General features: G+C 39.3%; 1 protein-coding gene across 1 annotated transcript in view; it reads right to left on the reverse strand.

Annotated features, from left to right (window-relative positions):
- Positions 1–27,635, reverse strand: part of prkar2aa (protein kinase, cAMP-dependent, regulatory, type II, alpha A) — a 318,459-nt gene that overhangs the window by 39,929 nt on the left and 250,895 nt on the right. Inside the window, exon 11 of the mRNA XM_072581837.1 lies at positions 4,138–4,244. Coding sequence (XP_072437938.1) covers positions 4,138–4,244 — 107 coding nt within the window. The remainder of the gene's footprint in view (positions 1–4,137; positions 4,245–27,635) is intronic.

Consider the following 27,635-nt stretch of genomic DNA (forward strand, 5'->3'; position numbering starts at 1 on the left):
ATTTACTTATATTGTTAAATACAACAGATTCCTTCATTACCTCTCTGTTGGTCCCACTTGACACTTCACCTCCCTAGTCAATATACTCTGAGGAAGCACCCTGATGCATCATTAGCCCATCTGGCACCAGCTTTACATTTTCAACATATAGTTAATAACATCTCTCAAACAGTTTTCCAAATCTAATGAACATTTCATTGTGAATATATTTCACTTGTAATATTCCATTAAGCATGACTAAATTGACACTTATTTTCATCTGCCAACATGATCAAACTTCAATGAAAATAATTCTGAATAAGAATTCTGGATATGTGCCTTCAGGAATATCACATTAGGATGTGGAAACCACAAATAAGGCATAGAACACGAACAAATATACCATAAACAAATCACCCAACCAAAATATTGAGCATTTTCAATACTTTCTGTTTTAATGTTTCTAGTATCCTTATTTTTGAAACAAATACTGATTTCATTGCAATGACAGTTTCAATACATAAGGCTGAAGTACTAGTTAATCTGTTATCCCCGTTAAGAGGATCAGTCATTAATCTTCAGCTAGCAAGCATAAATCTAGACAAGCAGAAAGTAGTTCCAAGCACAGCCAATATCTTCCAGTGATCTAAATTCTTCCTGGAACTGCTGCTATTCTAACCATAAAAGGAAAACTCACAATGAAAATGACAGTGCGAGACAAATGGCTGTATGACACCACTTATCTACATGGTGCCTGTTTTCAATTTAGAAGCAAATGGACTTAACCATTAACTATTTGAAGCACATCAGCTTCATATAGGATAAACCCAAGCACGACGACATAAATTATCAAAACTTGAATGAGGTTTTAACCAAATAATGCAATATGATATCTACTTCAAACCACATTAAATACATTTTTAATGTTCTTAGAAGTAGTGTAATTAACTTCCTTTCAAAGTACAAAACAATTCAATAATTCTACATTGTAGGAATGGAAAGGGCTTCAAATAAAAAACTAGGGAAGTTTTTTTTGACTTGTATATGAATGAAAAAAATTTAACGTCTAATACTTTTTTAAAAATATAAATTTGGTTCTCTCAAATAGATTTCCTTATAAATTTTACTGGTTTAATATATATTATACCATGAATGCGGAGAAAAAAAAAAATGGCTTATGGAAAATCTTACGCTTGCGTGTGAAAGTGCAGTTTGTTTTATGATTCAGCTATCAATACCTACAAGAAATCTGTAAAAACCTGCAACGTATTTCACAATAAAAATCGTCAAATAATAGTTATTTGATCATTAACCAAATAACCTACATCCAGAGGATGCACAATAGAAATACTGCAAGCTGCAAAGCAAAAGACTCTAAAATTCATGATTAAGTGCACAATGTACACAATGTATACTGTAAAATCTAAAACTCAAGAGAACCTGAGCATGGCATCACTCCAACACTTATTATTTTGATGAAATCAGGAGGTCTAAATTTCATAGCTGTAATTTAAAACACCTGCACACTTTGCAAGGTTTATAGTTCAGTGTGTACTTCTCACCAGTCTCTAAACAGATCTACCCACAAAACAGAAAACAGTAGCAAGAGTAGGCTATTCAGCCCATTGCATCCAGTCCATTATTTAATACAATCATGGCTGATCCTATACCTCAATGCCATTCTCGTACCGTCTGCACATACACCCTTAGTTTCTGGAAATTTGTTTCTTCATGAACATTTTCAGTGACTTGGCCTTCTGCGGTAGAGAATTCCATAGGTTCACTGCCTCAGTGAAGACAGTTTTGAGTTGCAACAAGCAAAATGGCCTACACTGTATGCTGAAACTGCGACCTTCCAGCCAGAAGCATCAATCCTCCATCCAGTCTGTCCTCGTCAGAATTCCATACTTTGTGAGATCTGCTCCCATTCTAAATTCCAGTGAATAAAGACCCAATTGATCCAATATCTTCTCATACCATAAATCTGCCACTCCAAGAGTCACCCCTGGTGAACTTTCACTGCTCTCCCAAGATAAGACAACTAAAACTGCACATAATATTCTTCTGATGTGATCTCACCGAGGCCCTGTACTGCTACTATAAGTTGTCCTTGCTCCTGTCCTCTAACTCTCTTGCAACGAAGGTCAATAAAGACTTGCCTTGCCAACTTCTTGCAAGCTATTTTCAAATTACATATTGCCCAATCTGCACTGATCATGGCAGAATACATCAAGCCAATGGACACATGTTCTACAGGACCAAAGGTAAAATTTGTGAGAGATTTCACTTTTCATAAATTTAGGGATACAAGCTTCACGGTAGCTTCAAAACCTCTAAACGTATAAGAATATCATAGAACAAGATTGCACAGAAGGATGCCATTCAGACCACTGCATCTGACCTGGCTCCAAAAGAGCTGTCCAATTCACTTTTCCCTTCACCCCCCCCTCCACCCCTTGATTGAGAAGTCAAGCTCTGCGATTCATTGTGACATCACAAAACAAAAACTTGATAAAAGTATGCAACATTTCCCAAATTGTCTTTTAAATCCAGGTTGACAGAAAGCATGGAACAGAGTTGTGAACTTAAGATGAATTAATATTTTTTACAACCAAACGTAGCCTTCAGATCGACAAATTGTCTTCAGATCAAGAAAGCTTGACAGAATAATTACCTGGATATCAGGGTACAAGATTGCAATGTCAGAATAAGAAATACCTCTGCACAACCTTCACAAAATTAAAGATGGGTAATAAATACAAAATAGAGTTAAAAGGAAAGCCAATTTGATCAGTGGAAAGAGCAACTGTAAAACTACATCAACTAAATTGGAAGGAAGAAGTGAAGAAAGAAAAACAAGAAAACCAAATCAACTCATTTGTAGGATCTTGGGGTATGAGGGTTGTGCCAAGATTAGACGGAGTGACATCAAATGAGGGAGGGCATGGTAGGCTGCTTGGAAACCTGGATATATCACTAGTGTTGATAAAACAAATACATCTCACCTAAAAGCAGTTTGCACTGGCCTAGAATTTGCTTTCAGTTTGTGAAGGGACCAACTATGGTCATTTCCTCTCACTTTTGCAACTAACCTACACATCCCTGAACTATGGGCAATTAGCATGGCCAATTCACTTAACCTGAAATATAAAGACTGATTTCTTAATTTTAATATACACAATGACATAGATCAGATTGTCATGTAACATTACCTCACAGCTCAATGTATTGGAATTTCTTAAGGAACAGGAATGGAACTAGGACAACTGGCCCTTCTAGTTGGTCCATCATTCACTAAGATCAAGTCTGATCTTATATCACAACTCTACTTTCAGTACTATCCCTCAGTTCCCTTTGTTTTCAACATTCATCAAATTTTGTCCCAAATATTCACAATAACTGAGAGCTCAGAGCTCTCCTGCGTATAGAACTCTAAAGATTCACAATACCTCTGGGAGAAAATAATTCTCATCTTCTCTGTCCTGAATTATCTCAGATTGTGATTCCCCAGTTTTGGACTCCGAGCCAGAGAAAACATCTTCCCATTTTCTGCCCTGTCGAGCTCTTAAACATTTTGTATGTTTTAATTAGATCACCTAATACCAAATTGCAGGAAATACAGGCCATGTCCATTCAATCTGTCCTCACGTGCCAATCCTCTCAGTTTGGAAATTAGGCTTGGCAACATATAATCAAAGACAGCTGTACATAATTTTTAAAAAATTTAATAAACATCCACTCATGTTACTGTGATTTTGCAGTGCAATGTTAATCTTGCATTGAATGCTTCCTTAACACTACAGAGTGCTCAAAGGTAAGTACAATATTTATTCTTCAGACCCAAAGGAAATGATGTACATGGAACAGCTTGGTGCTTTACAAAATAAAAAAGGTTTAATGATAACTGATTAAAAAGGAAAAGGTCAATGGCTGGACCTGAAAAATAAACACCAACTGAATTGAGCTGACTGCAAAACAAATTATTTTTAAAAATGCAACAGAATTTCATTATCAAGTGTGTACAGCAGTTTGGAGTTATAACATCATGGTGAAGGCCACACACAACATCGCTAAACGGGTTAATTTTTAAAAGAAATTTTGTTTAAAAATCAGGTTTAAACAGAAACCCTGTAATATTACGAAGTTAAAACTCCTTACCGTTCAATTACATAGAAATTGTCTCCATCGTCATCTTGGTCAATGACATGTTCTGAAGGTTCAACTTTCCTCTCGAACATTGCATCAAGGATTTGATATATTTGTTCCTGTTAATTATAATGGGATGTCATGAGTTAATATAATTTTTTAACCTTTCTATTTCTTCCTCCATGTGGAACAAAATCGCCATCAAGAAGTGAAAACAAATCCTCTCAAAATGTAGTTTAGATACCATGACAAAAACAGTTTTCAATAGAATGAAAAAGATCATGAATTTCCACTTGACACTCAACACTTCCAGTAACAAGAATCAGCTAACATTTTGCTACAATGTTCAATTATAAAACACCATTCAAACTTAAGGCATTCAATATGATCATTCAAAATTGAACCTGTGCCAATATAATGGATTACACTTTTTTAGATTAGATTATTGAAAGTGTGGAAACAGGTTCTTCGGCCCAACAAGTCCACACTGACCCTCCGAAGAGCAACCCACCCAGACCCATTCCCCTACATTTACCCCTTCAACTAACACTACAAGCAATTTAGCATGACCAATTTGCCCCAAACTTTGCAAATAACAAATCAACAGAGAGCACTATTCACATTGGGTCCATTTGGTAGCAAAAACAGGAAGGCAGATAACTATCTGAATGGCTCTGAAAGGAGAGATGGATCTGTACGAGACCCAACTGTCTTAATACTCTAATCAGTCAGTTAAGGTAAGCATGCAGGTGGAGTAGGCAGTGAAGACTACAAATGGTATGTTGGCCTTTATAGCAACAGGATTAAAGTGCAGAAGCAGGGATGCCTTGCGGAAATTAAACAGGACCTTAGTGAGACCACGTTGGGAATATCTGGTCTCCTTATCAGAGTTTTTGCTATAGAAGAAATCAAAGACTAATCCCTGGTATGGCAGGAATGACATCGAATTCAGAGAATCCCCAAGTGTGGAAACAGGCCATTCAGCCCAACAAGTCCATACCAACCTGCCAAATGACATCCCAACCGAGGCCCATTCCCACACATTATCCCAGTAACCATGCATTTCCTGTGACTAATACACTGAACCTACACATTCCTCAACACCTGGGGCAATTTAGCACTGCCAGTCCACCTAACTTACACATCTGTAGCCTGTAGGAGGAAACTGGGGCACCTGGCGGAAACCCACGCAAACACAGAGTACGTGCAAACTTCACACACAGTTGCCAGCAGATGGAATTGAACCTTGGTCACTGGTGCTGTGAGGCAGCAGTGCTAACTACTGAGACATCGGCCGCCTCTCATATGGACAGCTGGAATCAATTTAAGATTTATTCGCTGAAGTTCAGAAGAATAGGGGCGGGAGGATCTCATAAAAGCCTCAAATTTCGAATAGGACTAGACAGGGTAGATGCAGGAAGGATGTCCTGGGTCTCATTTACAAATTTGGGCAAACTATTTAGGACAGAGAGGAGGAGAAATTTCTTCACCCAGAGCATATGCATTCACTACCACAGAAAGCAGTTGAGGTCAAACATTGTATGAGTTCAAGAAAGAGTTGAACATAGGACTAAAGGATGAAAGCATATGGGGAGAAAAGCAGAACTGACAACGGAGTTGGATGATCAGCCATGATGAATGGCTGAACAGGTGCAAAGGATCAAATGGGCTACTCCTGCTCCCATTTTTTATGTTGCTATGTTTCCAGTTAGAAAGTTCCCGGTCCTTTGACCTTCCTGCATCACTTATTTCCTGTCACACTTTGTTTGGTGACTGAAAAAATACACTTGGATTTAAAGGAATAACTGTAAGGCAGCCACAATACTGCTAAAAGCTACAGTGCAACATTGATGAAAACAACCATTCCTGAATTGCCAGTCAGAAGAATGATTAAGCAAGTTGACGAAGAGCCAAGGAATCTTTTTAGGGAAAGAAAATTATACTGTTTTCAATAATGTTTGAAGCAAGATAAAAATACCACATATTGAACTCGTTTTCAATGGCATTCTGGTATTTACAAAATATTGTTAGAACCATAGCAGGATCTTCACTCATGCTTTACTACATCATGGAGCCTGTGCAGGATGCAGGACCAGCAGCAGTGAGGTTAAACAAAACAGCGAGAGTCAAGGCATCCCAGAAGCTGACAGACCATTGGTAGACCGGTGATGGATTCTGGAGCAGCAGCAGTGAGGTTAAAGGAGCAGTGAAAGCAAAGAGGTCCCACAACAGACTGACCAGCAAGATTTTGAAGAACAGTAGATAGATAAATGGTGGTATTTCTCTCTTCTCACAATCACAGTGAAGTAAGTAAAAACCACTAAGTCCAAGTTAAAAACTTTCCATTAATATTTTAGAATTTCAAAACAGCATTTCAATGCGAGATCAAGTTAAGGAGATTTGGTTATTGGTCTGACATAAACAAGAATAGGATTTTTCTATTCAATGCTGAAGTAGAAGTAAGAGTAAAATAAAAGCAAGGGACCACACATACTTAGTCAAAATATGACTATGGAGCTCAGCCTCAGACATCTTGCACTATGTGGGAAATCCCAGACACTCCTTGAGATCTGAATGACCATGCTCCGACTGCAGCAACTTAAGCCCCAGGTTTTGGAGCTTGAACAGCAGCGGAGGACACTACAGTGCATTCATCAGGCCAATAAGTGGACAGCATGTGCAGACCAGATGAGCCAAATGGCTTGCTGTAAATTTCTGAGTCTATCGTCTATAGCCTTGCTCAAAAATCAAGACTTCAATTGGAGATTTTTTTTCCATACAGAACAACTGAAGGCAGCTTAATCAGCCATATGTGTGCATTATTTGTAAAGCAACTGGCAGAAGTTCCCAGCACTTTAGCAGGAGGACTCTGATTATGTGAAGAAGGAGTTCCAAGTATCTGTTTCTCGGTGGGGTGGGGGGGGGGGAAACAAAAAAAAACTAGGGATTAAATTCCCAAAGCTTTAGTTCAGAAACGCTTCAGGTTTACATCAACAACTGATCCTTTTCTATTATGAAATGAACATTAAAGAAGTTGAAGTCAACAATCACAATTAAGAAAAACACCCCTAGTGCACATAGCTAACAAAAAATATCTTCTATTGGCTCACTCACCAACTACACCAGAAGGGGTAGAAAACTGCATGATCAAAAGAGCAACTTGCTTATATGTGAATTTTGTGCATCATTTTTATAACTGGCCTTAAAAAATGAATACAGATATTAATTTTTTCAATTGAGATTCATTTCACATTAAAAAATCGACAAACAATTTACATTCGCTGCATTTTAGCTTATCAAACTGAAGATGACAGGTTCTGTAGACAAATGTTTTGAGCCTGTGGTGGATGTCAAGTCACATCTGCACTGAAGATGAAATCTGCAGAACTTTGATGGTGTTCAAACATAATTACTTAATCATCATGAATGTTAATACGCCACAGAACCAACTGGAAATTTGGCACAAATTGTACTTTTCAGCAGAAACCAACAGGGGAGAAAAATAATAGTGTAGCACCAGTTTAACTCCAACAAATAAAAATGCAATTGATGAGCAGATGCTTCTTTCAGTGCCTTCACACATGAAAGCACCATTTGGTGGAGGAATAAAGGCAGATGCGGAAATTTTCTCAATGTTATTGAATAATCTATCCAACAAATTATAAATGGATGTTAATTTCTCATTTTTTTGTATATTAATTTAGTATCCAGGGAACTTAACTTGCTTTTTTTTTTGCAATGCACAGGCTGCTCTCCCTGCCAGGGAATAAATGAATCATAGGGAAATTTTGAAAAAGGGGATAGAAAAATCACAGTTCAACAGGAAAGTACAGAAGTATTTAACATGAGCAAGATCACTTCAACAATTAAATTCAAAATACATCACTAATTAGTGATCTGATGCAAAGTTTAGTGTGGAACAAATGGATGTGAATTCATGGGACAATGGCACCAGTACTGGGGAAGAAGGGAGCTGTTCCGACGAGATGGTCTTCACTTGAACCATGCTGGGACCAGAGTCCTAGTGAATTGCATAATTAGGGCTGTCGACAGGGCTTTAAACTAAATGGTGGGGAATTCCAGTCATAGAGGAAATTAGAAAACCCGAATTAAAGGAGACAGTAAGAGTGCACAACTCAGGAGAGGTTATTAAAATCTCCAGCACAGCCACATCGGACAGCGTGCTTGGAAAGAGTTAGCAATAAATCTTAAGGCACACTGGACAAAAGAATGACAATGAGAAGATGGATGGTTTATGCAGGACTGAAGGTATTATAATCTGAATACACGATGTATAAGGAATAAGGTAAATGAACTGTGGCGCAGATTAAAGTTGGCAGATATGATATGGTGGCCATCCTGGAGATGTGGCTGCAAAGGGATCAAAATTTGGTACTGAATATTCATGAATATACAACCTATCAAAAAGATAGGCAGGTGGGCAGAGGGGGTAGAGTTGCCTTATTAGTAAGGAATGAAATTAAATCAATAGTATGAATTGAATTAGGGTCAGATGGGATAGAATCTATGTGGGTTGAATTGAGGAACCACAAAAGGTAAAAGAAAAAGGCTGGAGTTATGTACAGGCCTCCAAACTGTAGCAAGGAGCTGGGGTGCAAGGGCAAGATACAGCGGAGTTAGAAAAAATGTGTAGGAAAAGCAAACCTAAAGTGGTCGCGGGGGATTTTAATATACAGGAGGACTGAGAAAATCAGATTGGTTGTGGATTGCAAGGACAGGAATTTGTGGAATGTCTACAAGATGACTTCTTGGGAGCAGCTTATGGTGAAGCCCACACGGGAACAGGCAATACTGGATTTATGTTGTACAATGAGCTGACTTGATAAGGGAGCTTAAGGTGAAACCACCCTTAGGAGGCAGTGATCATAATATGTTTGAATTTACTCTACAATTCGAGGGGCAAAAGATAGAATCAGAGGTTACAGTAGTATAGCTGACAAAGGCAACTATAAAGAGGCATAAGAAATTTTGCCCTTTCTGGGCAGAATTGATTGGGAGAGGAGCTAGTAGGAAAGACAGCAGAACACCAATGGCAAGAGTTTCTGGGAGTAATTCAGGAGACACAGCAGAGATTCATCCCGAAGAAAAATAAACATGGTATAGGGAAGAAGAGGTAATCATGGCTGACTAGGAGAGCATCAAAGCAAAAGAGAAAGCATATAATGTGGCGAACGGCAGTGGGAAACCAGAAGATTGAGGAGCTCACAAAGACCAACAGAGGGCAACAAGAAAAAAGAAATAAAGAGGGAGAAGATTAAATACAAGGGTAAGCTAGTCAGTAATATAAAGGAAGACTGCAAGAGTTTCTTTAGATATACAAAGGACAAAAGAGGGCATGGGCTACTGGAAAATGACGCTGGAGAGATAGTCATTTCCTTGTTTCCCACTACTGAGGAACTGAATAATTACTTCGCGTCAGTCTTCACAGTGGAAGACATGGATAATATCCCAAAACTTTGAGAGAGTGAGGAGGCAGAGCTGAGTACGATAGCCACCACCAAGAAAAGCTGAATGGCCTGAAGGTGGATAAATAACCTGGACCAGATGGACTATACACCACAGTAGAGTGTGATGCTGGAAAAGCACAGCTGGTCAGCTAGCAAAAAAGGAACAGGAGAATCGACATTTCAGGCAGAAGCCATTCATTGGAATATTCAGGAATTCCTGATGAAGGACTTATGCCCAAAATGTTGATTCTTCAGCTCCTCAGACGCTGCCTGACCTGCTGTGCTTTTCCAATGTCACAATTTTCGACTTTGATCTCCAGCATCTGCAGACCTCACTTTCTCCTGCACCCCAAAGTTTGAAGGAAAATGGCTGAAGAGATAGTGGAGGCAATCTTTCAGGAATTGCTAGAATTAGGGAGGGTCCCAGAGGACTGGTAAATTGCTAACGTGACACCCACTTTAAAAAGAATAAGGCAAAAGATGTAAAAATTACAGACCAATTAGTCTAACCTTGGACACGGGTAAGCTGTTGGAATCCATTGTGAAGGATGAGATTTCTGAATAAATGGTAGTGTACGGTAAAATAAGGCAAAGACAACATGGTTTCATCAGAGGGAAGTCATGCCAAACAAATCTGAGAATTCTTTAAGGAAGTAATGAGCTAGTTAAGTCAAGGAGAGCCAATACATGTTATCCACCTGGACTTCAAGAAGCCCTTTGACAAAGTGCCACACAGGAGGCTACTGAGTAAGGGCTCGTGGTATTAGAGGCATGGATAGAAGCCTGGCAAAAAGCAGAGAATGGTTATAAAAGGGTCCTTTTCAGGGTCGCAGTTGGTGATAATGGCGTTCAGTGTTGGGACCACAGCTTTTCACTTTATACATTAAGGATCTAGATGAAGGAACTGTGGGGCACTCTGGCTAAGTTTGCAGATGATATACAAATAGATAGAGGGTCAGGTAGCAGTGAGGAGTTAGGGAGGAGAAAGATCTGCACAGGTTAGGAGAGTGGGCAAACAAGTGGCAGATGGAATACAACGTGGGAAAGTGTGAGGTTATGCACCTTGGTAGGAAGAACAGAGGCATGGACTATTTTCTAAATGGGGAGAAAATTCAGAAGTTTGAAATACAAAAAGACTTGAGAGTTCTAGTCCAGGATTCACTCAAACTTGCAGGATGAGTCAGTAGTTAGGAAGGCAAAGGCAATGATGGCATTGTTTTTGAGAGGACCTGAATATAAAAGCAGGGGTGTATTTCGGAGGCTCTAGAAGACTCTGATCAGAACACATTTGGAGTATTCTGCAGAGTTTTGGGCCACATATCTCAAGAAAGGTATTCTGGTCCTGGAGCCAGTTCAGAGGCGGTTCATGAGAATGGCCCCAGGAGTGAAAAGCTTAACATATGAGGAATGTTTGAGGTCTCTGGGTCTATACTCAATGGAGTTCAAAAGGACGAGGGGGAATCTAATTGAAACTTGCAGAATACTGAATGGCTTGGACACAGTGGATGTTATGAAGATGTTTCCATTGATAGGAGAGACTAAGACCAGAGGGAACAGCCTGTGAGTAAATGGAAGATGTTTTAGAACGGAGATAAAAAGAAACTTCTTCAGCCAGAGAGTGGTGAATCTATGAAACTCATTGCCACTGAAGGCTGTGGAGGCCAAGCCATTGAGTATATTTGAGGAGGAGGTAGATAGGTTTTTGATTACCAAGGGGATCGAGGCTTATGGGGAAAAAGTGGGAGAATGGGGTTGAGAAACTTATCAGCCATGACTGAATGGTGGAGCAGACTCAATGGACTGAATGGCCTAATTGCTGCTCCTATGTCTTATGGTCTCTAAAGAGATACATAGCAGAACTCATGAAAATTACTTCATACCTGACTACATCAGTTAAAATAGGTTACATTTGCAAAATATTCTGCTAACACAACAGTGTAGGGTTCAGACTAACTGTAGTACTTGAATACATAATTTAAGGTGGCTCCTAAAAGCAGTGTCACAGGAGCAGTGTTACTGAAGAGAGACGAGAATCGTTGTAGATTTAGTGTATTGTTGGCAGTACAGACTCAATGGACAGAAGGACCTCGCTGTACTATATGATTCTTCGATTGCTGTAACCAGATATCCTGCTGTCTGCCACAGGGAAGAGCATTACAAGGATATTCTTTGCCCAAGTCTTACTTGGTTTTCATCTTCGAGATGTATTACACAGTATCTTGACTGTATGGCATACTCAGAAGAAGTGTAAGGAACAACATCAATGGCTGTAGCCATTGACAACTCATGAAAGTTATCCTCTGTCAACCACGAATGCTTGTGGAATATCATCCTCAAATCTGTCTAACTTCAGACAACTTGTAACCATTTTCCTCCTTTTATATGATGACATACAAGCCATGATTCTTACCAATGGAACTACTATAAAGCCCATCTCAGGGAAGACTGGGATCAAATTAATGCAATGTCATTGCACCAATGTTCCCAAAATTATTCACTTCATGGAACTGCAGAATGTTTTATACATCTTTTCAATATTTTCTAAAAGCAACATTTCTAAAACTGACCTATAGGAGTCAGCGTTGTTTCCATTTCAGAAGTGTAAGAAACGGTCAAAAAGGTCAAATATGACCTTCATATTTGTACTGATAAACTGCCTGTTGATCCATGTAAATGATATCAGCAAGGTATCTTGTCAAGTACCTTCTCAAAATCATTTACATCATGGACATTATCCACCATATATCCTTTCATAAGTCTAATCTGGGTTTCTTGAAAAAATCCATTAAATGACAGATATGTGTTGCTTTTTATAAATATCCACGGACTATACTTAAATAAATGAAGTTTTGAGGAACATCTTATTATGATGTACAGAATATCAAGGTGAAATATCTATAATTATCTGGTATATTCCTTTGGCTCTTCTTGAATGAAGATTACCCACGACAATTTCCAAATCTTCTGACATCATTTCTAAATACAGTGATAATTACGTTAGGCAGAGACTCTGCCAATTCCCTCCACATTATCTAGTGCATGCCGTCATAGAATCCCTACATTGTGGAAGCAGACCATTCAGCTCAACAAGCCCATACTGTCCTTCCAAACAGCATCCCACACAAACCCATCCTTCTACGGTTTCCCTGTAAACCTGCATCCCCCATGGCTAATCCACCTAGCCAGCATATCCCGAGAGACTACGGGCAACTTAGCATGGCCAATCCAGCTAACCAGATCACCTGGAGGAAACCCACATGGACACATGGAGAATGTGCAAATTGAATCATGAGTCAGTACCTTACCCACTTTAAGCTCTACTAACTTGTTCAACTCGTACAAAATGTCCTTATCCAGGTAACCCATCCTTATGTAGAAATAGCGGTCATAGTTTAAATGCGGGGGGTGGGGTAAGAGGAGAGATGGAGGCATTTAAAAAGAGGAAACATTACGCAAGGACAATTAAAAGTTATTATGACCATTTGACATTTTCATACTTTTTAAACATGGCTATATTTCACTACTTAATTCCTTTTCTCATACTTTCAAATCTAAAATAAATTTTATTAACAATAGCAGCTTTCTTGCTTAACTGTAACTAGTTTCCAGAATTGCACCATCCCTATCACATGCCCACTTGTTTGTATTGTAACAGTAGCTTTGATGCTGCCATACATTTTTCTTTTCCTATTCTTGGCTTCCAGCATATTTGGTAATCAACTTTCTATATGTCTCATCCCTATAGAATACTTACTCTGTCTTACCATTTTTCCTTCCCTACATTTGTAGATACCCTCAAAAAACATGCAAGCTAGTGTTGTGTAAGTAACATTCAAGTGTTCTGTTATGTTTGGTTTTGGAAAAAGTAGGATCACTCAGCTCGATATAAAACTGCAAACATTTGGAGCTCTGTGTTCAACGTTCAGAACATGGGATTTTTACACGTCAATATTTAATTTGTGGTGAGTTTTGCTCTTTTTTATAGTACAATCAAAGTTTTCAAAGGGTTACTAACATCAAAATTAAGAACGAACTGCTTCAGACAAGAATGCAAACCACAAATGCTCATTTAAAGGACAAATCAAAAGTGCGAAACATATTACAAGCACTATTTATTCAAAGCCAGAGACTAATGAACAATGGTTGCTATTGACTACGAACTGTTTCATATCAGCATCAATATTCTTAACGCACTAAATCAACTTCCAGCGTCAAGAAAACACCTCATATAATACTGAAATGGAATGTTAAAATCTTTCCATTAATGTGTCACTAGCATGCCAGACCATTCCGGTGACAGATGAATATCTGCATTCCTTCAACTGAAACAAGCAATGGAGGCCTCAGTCCTTACAGTCTTGGTATACCCTGGCAAACACAAAAGGCTGTTATAGAGCCTACATCTTAATTCTGTGTTTTTAAAATCTTTCCCGAACAAACCTTAATCGGCAGCAGTCCTCAAACTCACCACCAGAATCAATGCAAGCAGCCAAACTGACATCATTTATTTTCATGTCCTCAGCTTGGTTTTCCTCCAAACAGTTCCATCAGGAAGTCAGATGGAAGCTCATCAGTAAAAGAAAACATGCTGCTTATGAATGTAAGAGAGTCAATTCACTCCATCATTCAAAGTAGACAATTAAAAATTCCAGCACCATTTCCCCATTAATTCAGCTTGTTCATTCTCTCCTATGACATACGTCAGTGCTTCTGAATTGTTTTTGAAAGGTTCTTTCAAATTAAGTAGCAATGAGGACTTATTGCACTCAAATTATAATACAGTATAATATTTATTGCAACAATATTGCATATAAAGTGTTTAAATGATGCCTTCAAAAATGCCTTTTACTTTGATACAGTACAGTACATTCCATATTAGAACTATTCCAAAACCAACCATACCCTTAGCCAAGCAGCTGTTACAACTACAACACCAGCATCTACCTGACAATGTAGAAAATCCAACCTGACCAATGACCACCACATCAGTCTACTCTATCAGCAAACTGATGGAAGACATTGTCAACAGTGTTATTCAGTGGCACTTGTTCAGCAATAATCTGCTCACTGACAGTTTGGGTTTTGTCAGGGCCCTCAACTATAGACTTGATTACAGACTTCATTCAAACATGGACAAAAGAAAAGAACTGAATTGCAGACATGAGGTGAGAGTGACTGTGCTTGACATACAAGCAGCATTTAACAGAGATGGCATCAAGGAGAATGAGCAATACTGGAGTTAATGGTAATCTAGGGAAAACTGCACTGGTTGGAAATCATATGCAGCACAAAAGAAAATTTGTTGGAAGATAAATCATCACAGTTTCAGAACATCGGTGAAGGAGTTTCTTAAGGTAATGTCTGTGGCCCAGCCACTGATGACCTTCCCTTAATTAGCAGTGAGTGTCTATTTGCAGCAAAATCTGGACAACTTCTAGGTTTGTTAAATGTGGCAAGTAACATTCATGTATCACAAGTAGCAGGCAATTATCACTTCCGACATCATCATCCCCTGATATTCAATGCGATTATGACTGCTGAATGTTCTAACAACATTCTGAGATTACCAATGAGCAAAACAAAATACTGAACTAACCCAGCCATATAAACACCATGTCAACAAGAGCAGGTCAGATACTAGGAATTCAAAGGCAATTAACTTGGGTCCCAACTCTCAATTTCTTAAGCTCAAGTCTGGAGTGCAAGGCAGGACTCTCCTCTTCCCCGTATGGATGCAGTTCCAACAACATTCAAACATTTTGATTCCATCCCAGACCTCTCAGCATATTTCAGTAATAACCCATCTACCATTTTCAACCTTCACTTCCTTTGCCACTGACAAAAAAAGATAGCAGCGTGCACCATCTTCATGACGTACTGCAACTCAACCTGGCACCTTCCTAACCTGCAATCTCAACCATTTAGATGGGCAAGGGAGCAGATATGTAGGAACATCACTACCCGCAAGTTCCCCTCCAAGGCACATACCATCCTGGCTTTGAAACACATAATTGCTCCTTCACTATTATTGGATGAAAGTTCTGATACATTCTTTCCATAGAGAACTGTGGATATACTTAGACCTCAAGTACTGCAGAGGCTCATCACCATCTTTGCAAGGGAAAATAGGGATGAGCATGAACTTGTGGATCTGCCAATGTTGATCAGATCCCACTACTGAATTTTGAAAAACAAACCCACAAATATGGTCAAATTATTACTTCTAATAGCTTTAAATATAGGATTTATAGTTATTTCCTCCACAAAGATTTCAACAGAATCAACGTTTCTTACTCTATAAAACAAAGCTATGCAGAGTACAGCCTTCACATTGTTTGAACCATCAGGTTAAAATTAACATAAGCAAAGAAGTTCAGTGAGGAGAGGAGGAAGGTGTTCATTCTTTTTTGAACATTTTTTTTTGTCACCCTCCAGGTGACAGAAACCTTTAGAGCTGTAATAAAAAGAGGTACAAAAAGGTGAGAAGGACTTGACTCTGGAATTCCAGAACTGCATTTGGGGAAAATAAATGACATTACAGGGAAAAACAAGTGATTAATTCCCGGTATGGTGGTCACTTAGAGTCATAAAGTCATAGAGATGAACATCACAGAAACAGACCCTTTGCTCCAACTCATCCAGACTGACCAGATATCCCAACCTAATCCAGTCTCATTTGCCAGCTCTTGGCCATATCCCTCTAAACCCTTCCTATTCAAATACCCATACAGATGCTTCTTAAATGCTGTAATTGTAACAACCTCCATCACTTCCTCTGGCAGCTCATTCCATATATGCACCACCCTCTACGTGAAAAGGTTGCCCCTTAGGTCCCATTAAATCCTTCTCCTCTCACCCTAAACCTTTGCCCTCTAGCTCTGGACTCCCCCAACCCAGGGAAAGACCTTGCCCATTTATCCTATCCATGACCCTCATGATTTTGTAAATGTCTAGAAGGTCACTTCTCAGCCTCTGACGATCCAGGGAAAACAGCCCCAGCCTATTCAGCTTCTCCTTGTAGCTCAACTCCGCCAACCCTGGCAACATCCTTGTAAATCTTTTGAACTCATGAAAGTTTCACAACATCCTTTCGTTAGGAAGGAGACCAGAACTGCACACAATATTCCAAAGTGGCCTAACCAATGTCCTGTACAGCCGCAACATGACCTCCCAACTCCTGTATTCAACGCTTTGTTCAATAAAGGAAAGCATACCAAACACCTTCTTCACTAGCTTATCTACCTGTGACTCTACTTTCAAGGAGCTATGAACCTGCACTCCAAAGTCTCTGTTCAGCAACACTCCCAGGACTTTACCAGAAAGTGCATGAGTACTGCCCTGATTTGCTTTTCCAAACTACAGTACCTCACATTTAGCTAAATTAAACTCTACCTGCCTATTCTCAGTCCACTGGCCCATCTGATCAAGATCCCATTGTACTGTAAGGCAACCTTCTTCGCTGTCCGAAACACCTCCAATTTTGCGGTCATCTGCAAACTTACTAACTATACCCCTCTGGTCACTCCCAAATCATTTGCATAAAGGACAAAAAGCAGTGGACCCAGCACCAATCCTTGTGGCACACCACTGGTCACAGGCCTACAGTCTGAAAAACAACCCTCCACCATCACTTTCTGTCTTGTACCATCAAGTCAATTCTGTATCGAAATGGCAAGTTCCCCCTGTATTTCAGGCCTGTTTCCACACTAAGTAATCTAATCTAATCTAACCTTGCTAACCAGTCTCCCATAGGGAACTTTGTCGAACGATTTACTGAAGTCCACATAGATCATGCCCACCACTCTGCCCCCATTAATCCTCTTTGTTACTTCTTCAAAAAAAACTCAATCAAGTTAGCCAGACATAATTTCCCACACACAAAGCCATGTTGACTACTGTATCCCTAATCAGTCCTTGCCTTTCCAAATACATGTAAATCCTGTCTCAGGATTCCCTCCAACAACTTGCTCACCAATGTCAGGCTCACCAGTCTATAGTTCCCTAGCTTGCCCTCATCAACTTTCTTAGTCACACCAAGTTAGCCAACCCCCAATTTTCCAGCACCTCACCTGTGACTATTGATGATACAAAATATCTCAGCAAGGGGTCGAACAAACACTTCCCTAGCTTCCCAGAGTTTAGGGTACACCTGATCAGGTGGGGATTTAGCCACTTTTCTGCATCTCAAAATATCCAGCATGTCTCTCCACTGTTACATGGACATTTTTCAAGACGTCACTATATTCTTCACCACATTCTATATCTTCCATGTCTCTGTCCACAGTAAACACTGATGCAAAATACTTGCTTAGTATCTCCCCCATCTCCTGTGACTCCACACGGCTGCCTCGCTAATCTTTGAGAGGCCCTCTTCTTTCCCAAGTTATCCTTTTGTCCTTAACATATTTAGAAAATCCCTTCGGGTTTTCCCTAACCCAATTTGCCAAAGCTATCTCATGTCCCCTTTTTGCCCTCCTGATTTCCCTCTTACGTATACTCCTACTGCCTTTATACTCGAAGCATTCACTCTATTTCTGCTTACTGTACCTGATATATGCTCCCTTCTTTTTCTTGACCGAAGTGCCAATTGCTCCAGTTATCCAGCATTCCCTACAACCAACAGATTTGCCTTGCACCCCAACAGGAAGATACTGAATGTGCATTATCTCATTTCTTTCCAGCTGTCCCTTTACCTGCAAACATCTTCCTCCAATAATCTTTTGAAAGATCTTGCCTAATACCGTCAAAATTGGCCTTCCTCCAATTTTGAACTTTTGGTTCTGATCTATCCTTTTCCAACACTATTTGAAATCTAGTAGAATTATGGTCACTGGCCCCAAAGTGCTCCCCACTGACACCTCAGTCACCTACCCTGCCTTATTTCCCAAGAGTAGATCAGGTTTTGCACCTGCTCCAGTATCTACATCCACATACTGAATCAGAAAATTTTCCTGCACACACTTAAATTCCTCTTCAGCTAAATCCTTAACACTTCAGCAGTCCCAGTCTATGTCTGGAAAGTTAAATTCTCAGACCATAACCACTATTATTCTTACAGATAATAGATCTCCTTACAAATTTGTTTTTTAATTTCCTGATGACTATTGGGGTGCCTCTAATACAATCCCAATAAGGTGATCATTCCTTTCTTACTTCTCAATTCTGCCCAAATAACTTTCCTAGATACATTCCCAGGTATGTCCACCCCAAGTGCTATCCCTTATCAAAAATGCTACACCATCCCCCCGTCTAGTCTGTCTGCCTCTGACTAGAGTCTTGTATCACAATCGATTGCTTAGAACTGGACACACCCCTTGTTATATTGGAACCATTCTCAGTACCAGAAATTTGGCTGTTAATGCTACATTCTCCTGAGAGTCCATCACCCCCACCTCCCCTACATTTCTCAAAACAGTATAATTGTTTGAGTTGGGGATAGCCACAGGAAGCTCCTTCACGACCTGCTTACCTCTCCGACCTTTCCTGGAGTTAAGCCATCTGCTTGACTGTATCTGAGGCTTTTCTCCCTTCCTACAACTGCCATCCATTACACCTTCTAGCTCCTGTAAATTCCTTATTGCCTCTAACTACCACTCCAACCGATCCATGCGATCTGATTGGATTCGTAACCTAAGACTTTTCCTACAGACATAAATAATCAAGATACATAGGAAACTCTCCCCAAACTCCCACGTTTGACTGGAAGAGCACATCACTCTACTAAAGGCCATCTTTGCTCCTTTACAATCTACAGACGCAGAAAACAGCACCACCTTATGTTCTAAAACAAAACACTGCTCCAGGCTAACTTAGTACTTATGGCTTATATTTTTAAATTTAATCAAGAGACAGATCTCAAAAAAAGCATAATCAAGAAAGAACACACTCGACTCACTATTGTTACACAAAAACTATGCACTTCTGTTCCTGTGCTGTGAGCTCTCCCACAAAGGTTCCTCCAAGGTCAGATGTGAATTTCACTGTTTGTTAATTTGTCCTCAATGCACTCTAATATCCAGAGATACTTGAACTCAGTGTTTCAAACTTATGTTTTAAAGCCTAGGAATTTCATTAACAATTATAAATTTGAATTAGTATTTCAGTTCGTCAGTAACTATAAACCTTACTGAGAGTAGCAGAGCTTATTAAAAATACAATAAAGAAGGCAGGACACATGATGTACTGGAATTGCAGGATGCAAGAGCTTCTGTATGCCACTGTGATCAAGAGCTACAAGCCTGCAGTCAGAGTAGGAGACCTAAAGAACTTAAATTTATGAGTTTTTGAGCTGGAGGCTGTTACAGACCTGGCATTGCATAAGGGAGAGGGTAAAGTTACCCGGACATTTTATTCCCCTTGGGATGAGTCTTTTGATTTGATCAATAGTTAGGGATTGTAGCCTGCAACTGGGGTTGGTTATAGGGTCCCAGAATCTTGAGGAGCCTCAGCTTTTGCAATTGCCCAACAGTTTCGAGGATCTTGCAGTCTGAATGGATGAAAGCAATAGTTGTTGGGTGATTGGATAAACTGACCATGACACAGTGGCATAGGAAAGCATTTGACTGGGGTTAGTTAATAAGAATAAGTGGCAGTAGGAGACAGTATAGAATGGTGGATACCATTCTCTGCAGCCAAGAGCGCTGTCCCGTTGACTACGGTGCATGGTTAATACTTGGGAATCAGTTCTGGGCTAGAGAGGAACTTCCAATGGGAGAATCCAGTGGTTGTAAATTCTGGGATTCCAGGATTCTGCTCAAGCAGTATGAGTGGCCAGAGCTAAATACAAGTATAGAACCTCAAAAGCAATAATTTCTTGGCACTAAAGAAAATGAATATTATAGGCAGAGTGAAAAGAAGAGGAGGTTCACTAAGTTGATTCCAGAGTTGAAAGGGTTGGCTTTGAGGAGAGATAGGGTAGACTGAGATCATACTCATTGGAATTTAGAAGAATAAGGGGAGGGGATCTTACAGAAACATCTAAAATAAAGAGAATAGAAAAGATAGAGTTAAAAATCACAATACCAGGTTATAGTCCAACAGGTTTAATTAGAAGCACTTGCTTTCAGAGTGCTGCTCCTTCATCAGGTGGTTGTGGAAATACTCCTGAAGGAGCAGCGCTCCGAAAGCTAGTGCTCCTAATTAAACCTGTTGGACTATAACCTGGTGTTGTGAGATTTTTAAACTTTGTACACCCCAGTCCAACACCGGCATCTCCAAATCATGAGCTTAAGATAGAAGCAGGGAAGTTGTTTCCAATAGAGGGTGAAACTAGAACAAGGGATATAGCGTCAAAATAAGGGATATGGTGAGCAGGTGGGTAAGTGGAACTGAGTCCACAAATGGACACGATGGGATGGATACTAGGATGATACCTTTTATGAGAGACTAAAACTAGGGGTTATAGTTTTAAGTACACAAGATTCACGTTTTAAGACAGATGGAGTGATTCTCTTTTCCTCAATAATGTTCTTGGTGTGTGTAATTCCCTTCTGCAGAAGATATTGGAGGCTGGGTTAGATAGCTTTTTAGATAGTCTGGACTTACCGATGGGCAGGGCAGACAGGACTGATTACCCTTGCCTACTATCTTGCAAAACATGAAGCTGAATCTCGGGCTGAATGGCCTCCTCCGATATTCCATGGTCACCCATGTGCAAGATAGGAACATGTTTACTGACATTTTACAGAAAACACCATCCCATTCATGAGAGAATAGAAGCTTAAAAGAAAACTAGCATAGATTCACTTGCAGAATCTGAAAGGCAAGTATATCTTCTGGCTTCCTGCCAGATATACAAACACACAAAGGGAGAGCAAGATAAACCCACTGTTAGGATGTTTCCTGTTTATTAAAAGCACATCATAAATGTGAGCTGCTCTTATAATATTAACCACCAACAACCAAAGTTCATGACAGGTTTACAGGATCATAAGCAGTAAATTAATTATTTTAAATGGGTTGCCACATCCACTAACAGCAGAGAAAGGAATACCAAACAAATGCATAAACATTTGTTAACAAAAAGGTGCCAATAGTACCAGGGTCCAATGTTCCTTCTAAATTTCCTTTGGCTGTACACAACTCTTGTTATACCTTTTGTATATAAGACTGAGTTATAGCCACACACATGCATATTGTGAGATCTCACCTCCTTGGCATTAGCATGAATAATGCAGCCTAAGTTATCAAATTATAATGGACAGAAGTTTAGTGGTTAAAAGTTCAAACTTGTATGCATCATTGGGAGGATGTGAGAATTTTGGGTTGGCTGTTAAAGAGATGCTAACTTCCAAGATTTCGTTAAGTGCTAAATACTGTGATACAACTTCGAGGAAGAACATCTGGAGTGACCTGAAGTTATAACTTAGCCACATTTTGGATCCAGTAACTCCAGCTTACCAGAAAGCAGAAGTAAAAGCACAATGGTAATAGGTGAGAAGAATAGTCTTAAGGACAATAATGTTCAAGGAATCCAATTAGAAATACAAATTGAGATTGCACTATTATGGGAAGCTATGAGCACTATTCCATTGGTCAAAACTTTGAAGTATTGAGATGGACTTTTTTGTGTTGACCCAGGTGCATGCATTTAAGTTAAATGCTGCAAAGCTATTCACAAAATGGTGTGTAAAATGGGCAGCATCACTAAAGTTTTGGCAATTTCCAAAGGTTTGCATTTTTCACATGAAACCTGCTAGAGGTACTTGTCAGGAGAGTTAGTATTGGAAATTAAAGCTTTGATATAGATTTGTTACAATTTGAGGGGATTGCCATATGTACAAGGCTTACTTAGTGATTAAAGTAACTGTTCCAGGGCTGACAATTGCCATAAGAATCAAATTAGTGAAAGAGGCAACACTGAGTAAGTAGTGTGTTGCATGCAGCTTTTATATTCTTGATAGGATATGGTACTGCTGGCAAAGCCTACATTTTTTTGCCCATTCTCAATTGTCCTGAAACCAAGTGACACGCTAAGCCATTTCAAGGGTAGTTGTGAGTCAACCACATTAGTTTCAGCAGGTAAAGTAGACTGGGAAGTTGTGGGTTTGAAAAGGATCTGCTAGAGTTGAATTCTTAAAGCAAAAAACAATTTGTACTCCAATTAAATTGGTTAATCTAAAACCTTGAAGGGCATCATGAGATCAACCACAAGGTTCAAAACGAGGAAGAGATGACCCAGAAGTCTCAGGATCCAGCAAAAGGCAAACCAATATATTTTGAACTTGCATTAAGTATTAATTTTTATTGTTTTTATTATAAATAATTGACTGATCTTTTATTCCACCAATGTAGTTATTCCTGGAGAAAAAAAATCTTATTCTAAGTTTTAGCCTAGAGTCCAAATTCATTCAAATTCTACATTAAATCACCTTTTATGCATGTTCTAGTTGTCCCTTGCACAGTCTAGATACCACTGCACAGTCATGCACCTACAAAGCTGAGAGGGAACTTGACAAGGTTGCTGTTCTTCCCACAAATGAGTGGGCTATTTCAGTCTCAGACTAAGACACACAAAGTCAACCTTCTAAGCTGAAGAATATTTTCAATGAAATATGGACAAAGCAGCAGAAGGGTTCTTGTTTCCAAGGATGCTCAAACACTATGGACTTCAGAATGAAAATCTATTTACCAACACGAAAAACATAAGCCTAATTGGTCTAATCTGACACAATGCAACCTTGTCATAAAATGAAAATAAAATGAATTGAATCGTCTGTATTTATAATGGATTTTTAATTTTATTTGCATCACAATTAAAATTCAAATGAATATTCTGAACTATCTAGTGGGATGAATTTAGAATTCATAAAGTTTCCACATTGCTTCATCCACTTATCTAATTTAGTTGCGACTTCCAATCTAGCTTCCTTTTTTATTTCATGGGGATGTAAGCGTTGCTGATATCACCAGCACTTTTTGGCCATACATTATTGCCTTAGAATAGTAGTCAATCAACTCCTTCAACTGCTGCAGCCCATCTGTTATTACATGCACTCAGTGCTGTCTGGAAATTCCAGAATTTTGATCAGAGGACAGCAATATAATTCAAATCAGCATGGAGAATACATTGGAGAGAAATTGTAGTCAGGGCTTCTGGACTTCAAGCAGAGGGTTTTCTGGGTTTTAAGAGTACCGTCAGAGGAGGTGTGACAAGTTCCTCCCATGGTCTTTGCACATATTGCTGCCACAATGTGCCAATGCTAGAGGGAGAAAATGTTTAAGCTGTTGTATGGATTGCATTGCCCTGGATACTGCCCTCATCCAGGAAGTGGAGAGTACTCCCATCACCCTCTTGACTTGTGCCTTGAAGATAGTGTACAGGTCTTGGGGAAGTGAGGTGATAAATTACTTGTTGCAAGATTCCTAGTATCTGACCTACTCACGCAGCCACAGTATCTAAATGATTGGCTTAGTTCAATTTCAGATGCATTGTACATCTCAAGGATTTTAAGGATCTCAAGGATTCAGCAACAGTAAAACCATTGTTTGCAGAGGTATGGATAAAATCTCGCTTGTTTGAGATGGTCATTGCCTGCCACTTGCACAGTGCAAGCATTACTTGTAAATTGTCAGACTTGAGTGGTCTAGGCCTTGATGCACAAGAACATGAATTGCTTCAGAACCTGATGAGTCTGACTGGTACGGAGAACTCTGCACCATCAAACATCATATGATGGAGATAAGGTCTGTAAATAATGGTGGATAGAAATAGATTTCTCAAAACCTTGCTCTAAATGTCTTGCATTTAATACTGCAACTATGAGCTTTCAAATACTGGGAAGAGTCTACTTTTATTACTGTTGACAAACTTTCAAAAGATAAGCACTAACACAGCAGGCAGAACAAATTTTCCAAATCCTCACTTGCAATTTTATTTCCTTATACATGCATCATTTGAATAAATTTGCAATGTTCCCTCCCTAATGCATCAACAGAAGTCCGAAAGTACAAAACCCAATCAGATGATAACTTCATTACTTTATTAAAGTTTTACAAATTCGAGCTCTAATCTTGGGTTTAAGGCTTCTTTCTCTGTTTTCCTGTGTATAGCTTCACGCTTTCCTCTGATTAATTCAATTTATTGTTACAATAGCTTATAGTTAGAAATGATATAAAATACCAAGACCTTTACAAAACATACAATCTATTTTTGGACTGCCTTGAATTTTTGCCTTTGTTAAACAGAACAAACCTTTTGGAGGCCCTGTGCAAAGAAACAATAAATCAAATCATGCGATCCTTTGTTTTAAACACAAAAGGACATCTTTTAATATTCTTGCCAAGACATCAAGGTCGAGTACTTAAAGCAATCAGTGTTTTATCAGCTCACAAACAAACAGATTTGCTGGCTCAGATTGTCAATTCTGAAGTTGAACTCTGGCATAAGCATCTTAGATGGCATAATGTTTGTCCATGTCAGAGGTGAGATATCTCATGCTATCCCATGCTTCTCAGCTCATTACCTCTGCAAGCAAAAACACTGAACTCATTAGTCAACAAATCACATGTGGCGAGCAAGTGGTAAATTCTTCCCACTGTTAAGACCTTCCAAGGTTGAAAGTTCTGGCACCATATTTAAAGACCAGCTAGACACAACTTTGTTGCAAGGGAGAACCCTCACAGGACCATATCATGGCTGCTACCAGAAGCCCAGAAATACCTGCCAAGCTGAAGCTAGCTTCCAGGATCACAAATGCTGTCTTGCAGACTCAGTCTATCCGGTTCCTGCTGAACAGTGTCAGGAGACCATGTCATCTGGCCATCCAGCCGAGTAACTGATTATAGCAAGCAGTCTAACAAACAAATTCATGATCTCTTGTGCTCCTCAAGGTGAGGTAGCATCATCTCTCACACTTACGGGGGCATCATTCAGTCTCACCCTGTCACTGCACAATACTGTATATTTATTATGTATTTCAAAATAGGGCAGATGGACATGGTTAGTTTGGAGATTTGTTTTGAAAAGTCCAGCAAGGTCAATTTGTACACGAATTGAAATACATCAGTTCCAAGAAAGTATGCAAATGGAGATGAAGGCCTGGAAGAAACCTTGCATTGATAAAAGATGAACTGTATCCGGCCAAATTTGCAACAGGCAGAACAAGCACATCAAATGAATTAGTTCAATTCTGGCTTCAAAAAAGTTTCAAAATGGCAGATCAGGAGAGCCCAGAGTCTCAATTTCCATGAAGCCACCCATTGCAAACACAGAAGTTGTACTGAAAGAGAAGACAAGGATACAGTCATCGAGCCATAGGGTCATTCAGCATAGAAATACAGCCTTTGATCCACTAGACCATACGACCATATTCCCAAATTAAACTAGTCCGACATGCCTGCGTCTGGCCTATATCCCTCCAAACCTTTCCTATTCATGTATTTATGCAAATGTCTTTGAAATGTTTATCCACCACTTCCCCTGACAGTTCATTCCACATATGATAAACTGTGTAAAAAAAAAAGTTGCCCTTCTTGTCCTTTTTTAAGTCTTTCTACTCTCACCTTAAAAGTACTCCAACTAGTTTTGAACTCCCACACCCGAGGGAAAAGACCTTTGCTATTCACCTTATCTATGTCCTTCATCATTTTATAAAGATCCATAAGGCCGCCCTTCAGCCTCCTACATTCCATGGAAGAAAGTCCCAGCCTATCCAGCCTCTTCTTCTAACGTGAAATAACTGCACAGAGGCCTGTATCACGTCAAAAAGTCAACCTTTATTTATATGTGCAGAATATATGGACTCTGACCAGCCAGTCCCGACACTGAGGAGACCTTCTAAATCTCTTGTTTATATCTGTCTGCCAGGGCTTCCTAATTAGCCAGGTTAACTATCCCAATCAAGGATCTCATCGTCAATAAGATTCACTTGGAGCTTGTTCCAATCACTAAACTCAAATCCAGCAGATCTGGTTACATCCTTGTACATGTTTTCTGCGGCCTTTCCAGTTGAACAACATCCTTCCTATACCAGGATATCCAGCATTGTGTACAATTCTCCAAAAGAAGCCTCACCAATGTCTTATACAGCTGTCACATGACTCCCAACTCCTATACTCAATGCTCTGACCAATGAAGGCAAGCATGCCAAACATCAAAATCATCAAGAAAGTTGCAGTAGAGACAGCCAAAGTTATGTATTTATCCAGGTTTGAGGCCAAGCACAAAGTTAACAGATACACTTGCTTTAAGTAGCTAAGTTTTTGAAGTTTTGAGCAACTCAACTGGACAGAAGTTAATTGGGAAGATAAAGTTAATTCCATCAGGTTGTGTGATTAATGAAATACATGGTCTATAGATTTGTTGTCACCTGATGGTGAGAAAATCATTCCATTTCATTAAGTGTGAACGTTGATTACAATAGTAAGAATTTGATTTTTGGACTCTTGCTTGATCAACTCTGCATTTGACATTATTCTCTCTGCATCAGAAAATAATGCCCATTTTTTTTCTGGATTTGGCTGCAAGTTGCATAACTTTAGATTTTTTAAAAAATAGCAGCAAATTCTAATTTTTGAGAAGCACTGAAGTCAGCAGTTTAATTACACTAGCTTCTACTAATAATGCTTCAGGTGGGGATTCCAGAAAAAATTACAATCCTTTGCCTTATTATCATAATTACTAATTGATACTTAAGCATTAGTTACAAACTATTTTTATACATGACTGCCTACAGGGAGTAACTAGGAGACAGCCTATCAATCAGTTGTGCTGTGCCGGCTCTTTAAAGGACCTTTTTAATTCTACCTACATGATTGCCCTTTCCCATCCAAATAAATGTTAAATCTAATAGCTCAAGATAGCATTGGTTTAGAGGCACAACAGCAAAGATGTTGGAATAGAAATGTTGCAAAGACACCAAATTTCTTTTGAAGTATTTCAAATTACTACGAGATAAACACCATCATTCCTCAAGAATGGAGGAAGTGCTGAGGAAGGACCACCAGACCAGAAATGTGAACTTTAATTTTTCTTCATAGATGTTGCCAGACTTGCTGAGCTTTTCGAGCAACTGTACCTGCATGCTAATTTGGGGTTCCTGT

This window comes from Chiloscyllium punctatum, chromosome 12 (assembly GCF_047496795.1).
Source record: "Chiloscyllium punctatum isolate Juve2018m chromosome 12, sChiPun1.3, whole genome shotgun sequence".
In the NCBI taxonomy this organism is placed as follows: domain Eukaryota; kingdom Metazoa; phylum Chordata; class Chondrichthyes; order Orectolobiformes; family Hemiscylliidae; genus Chiloscyllium; species Chiloscyllium punctatum.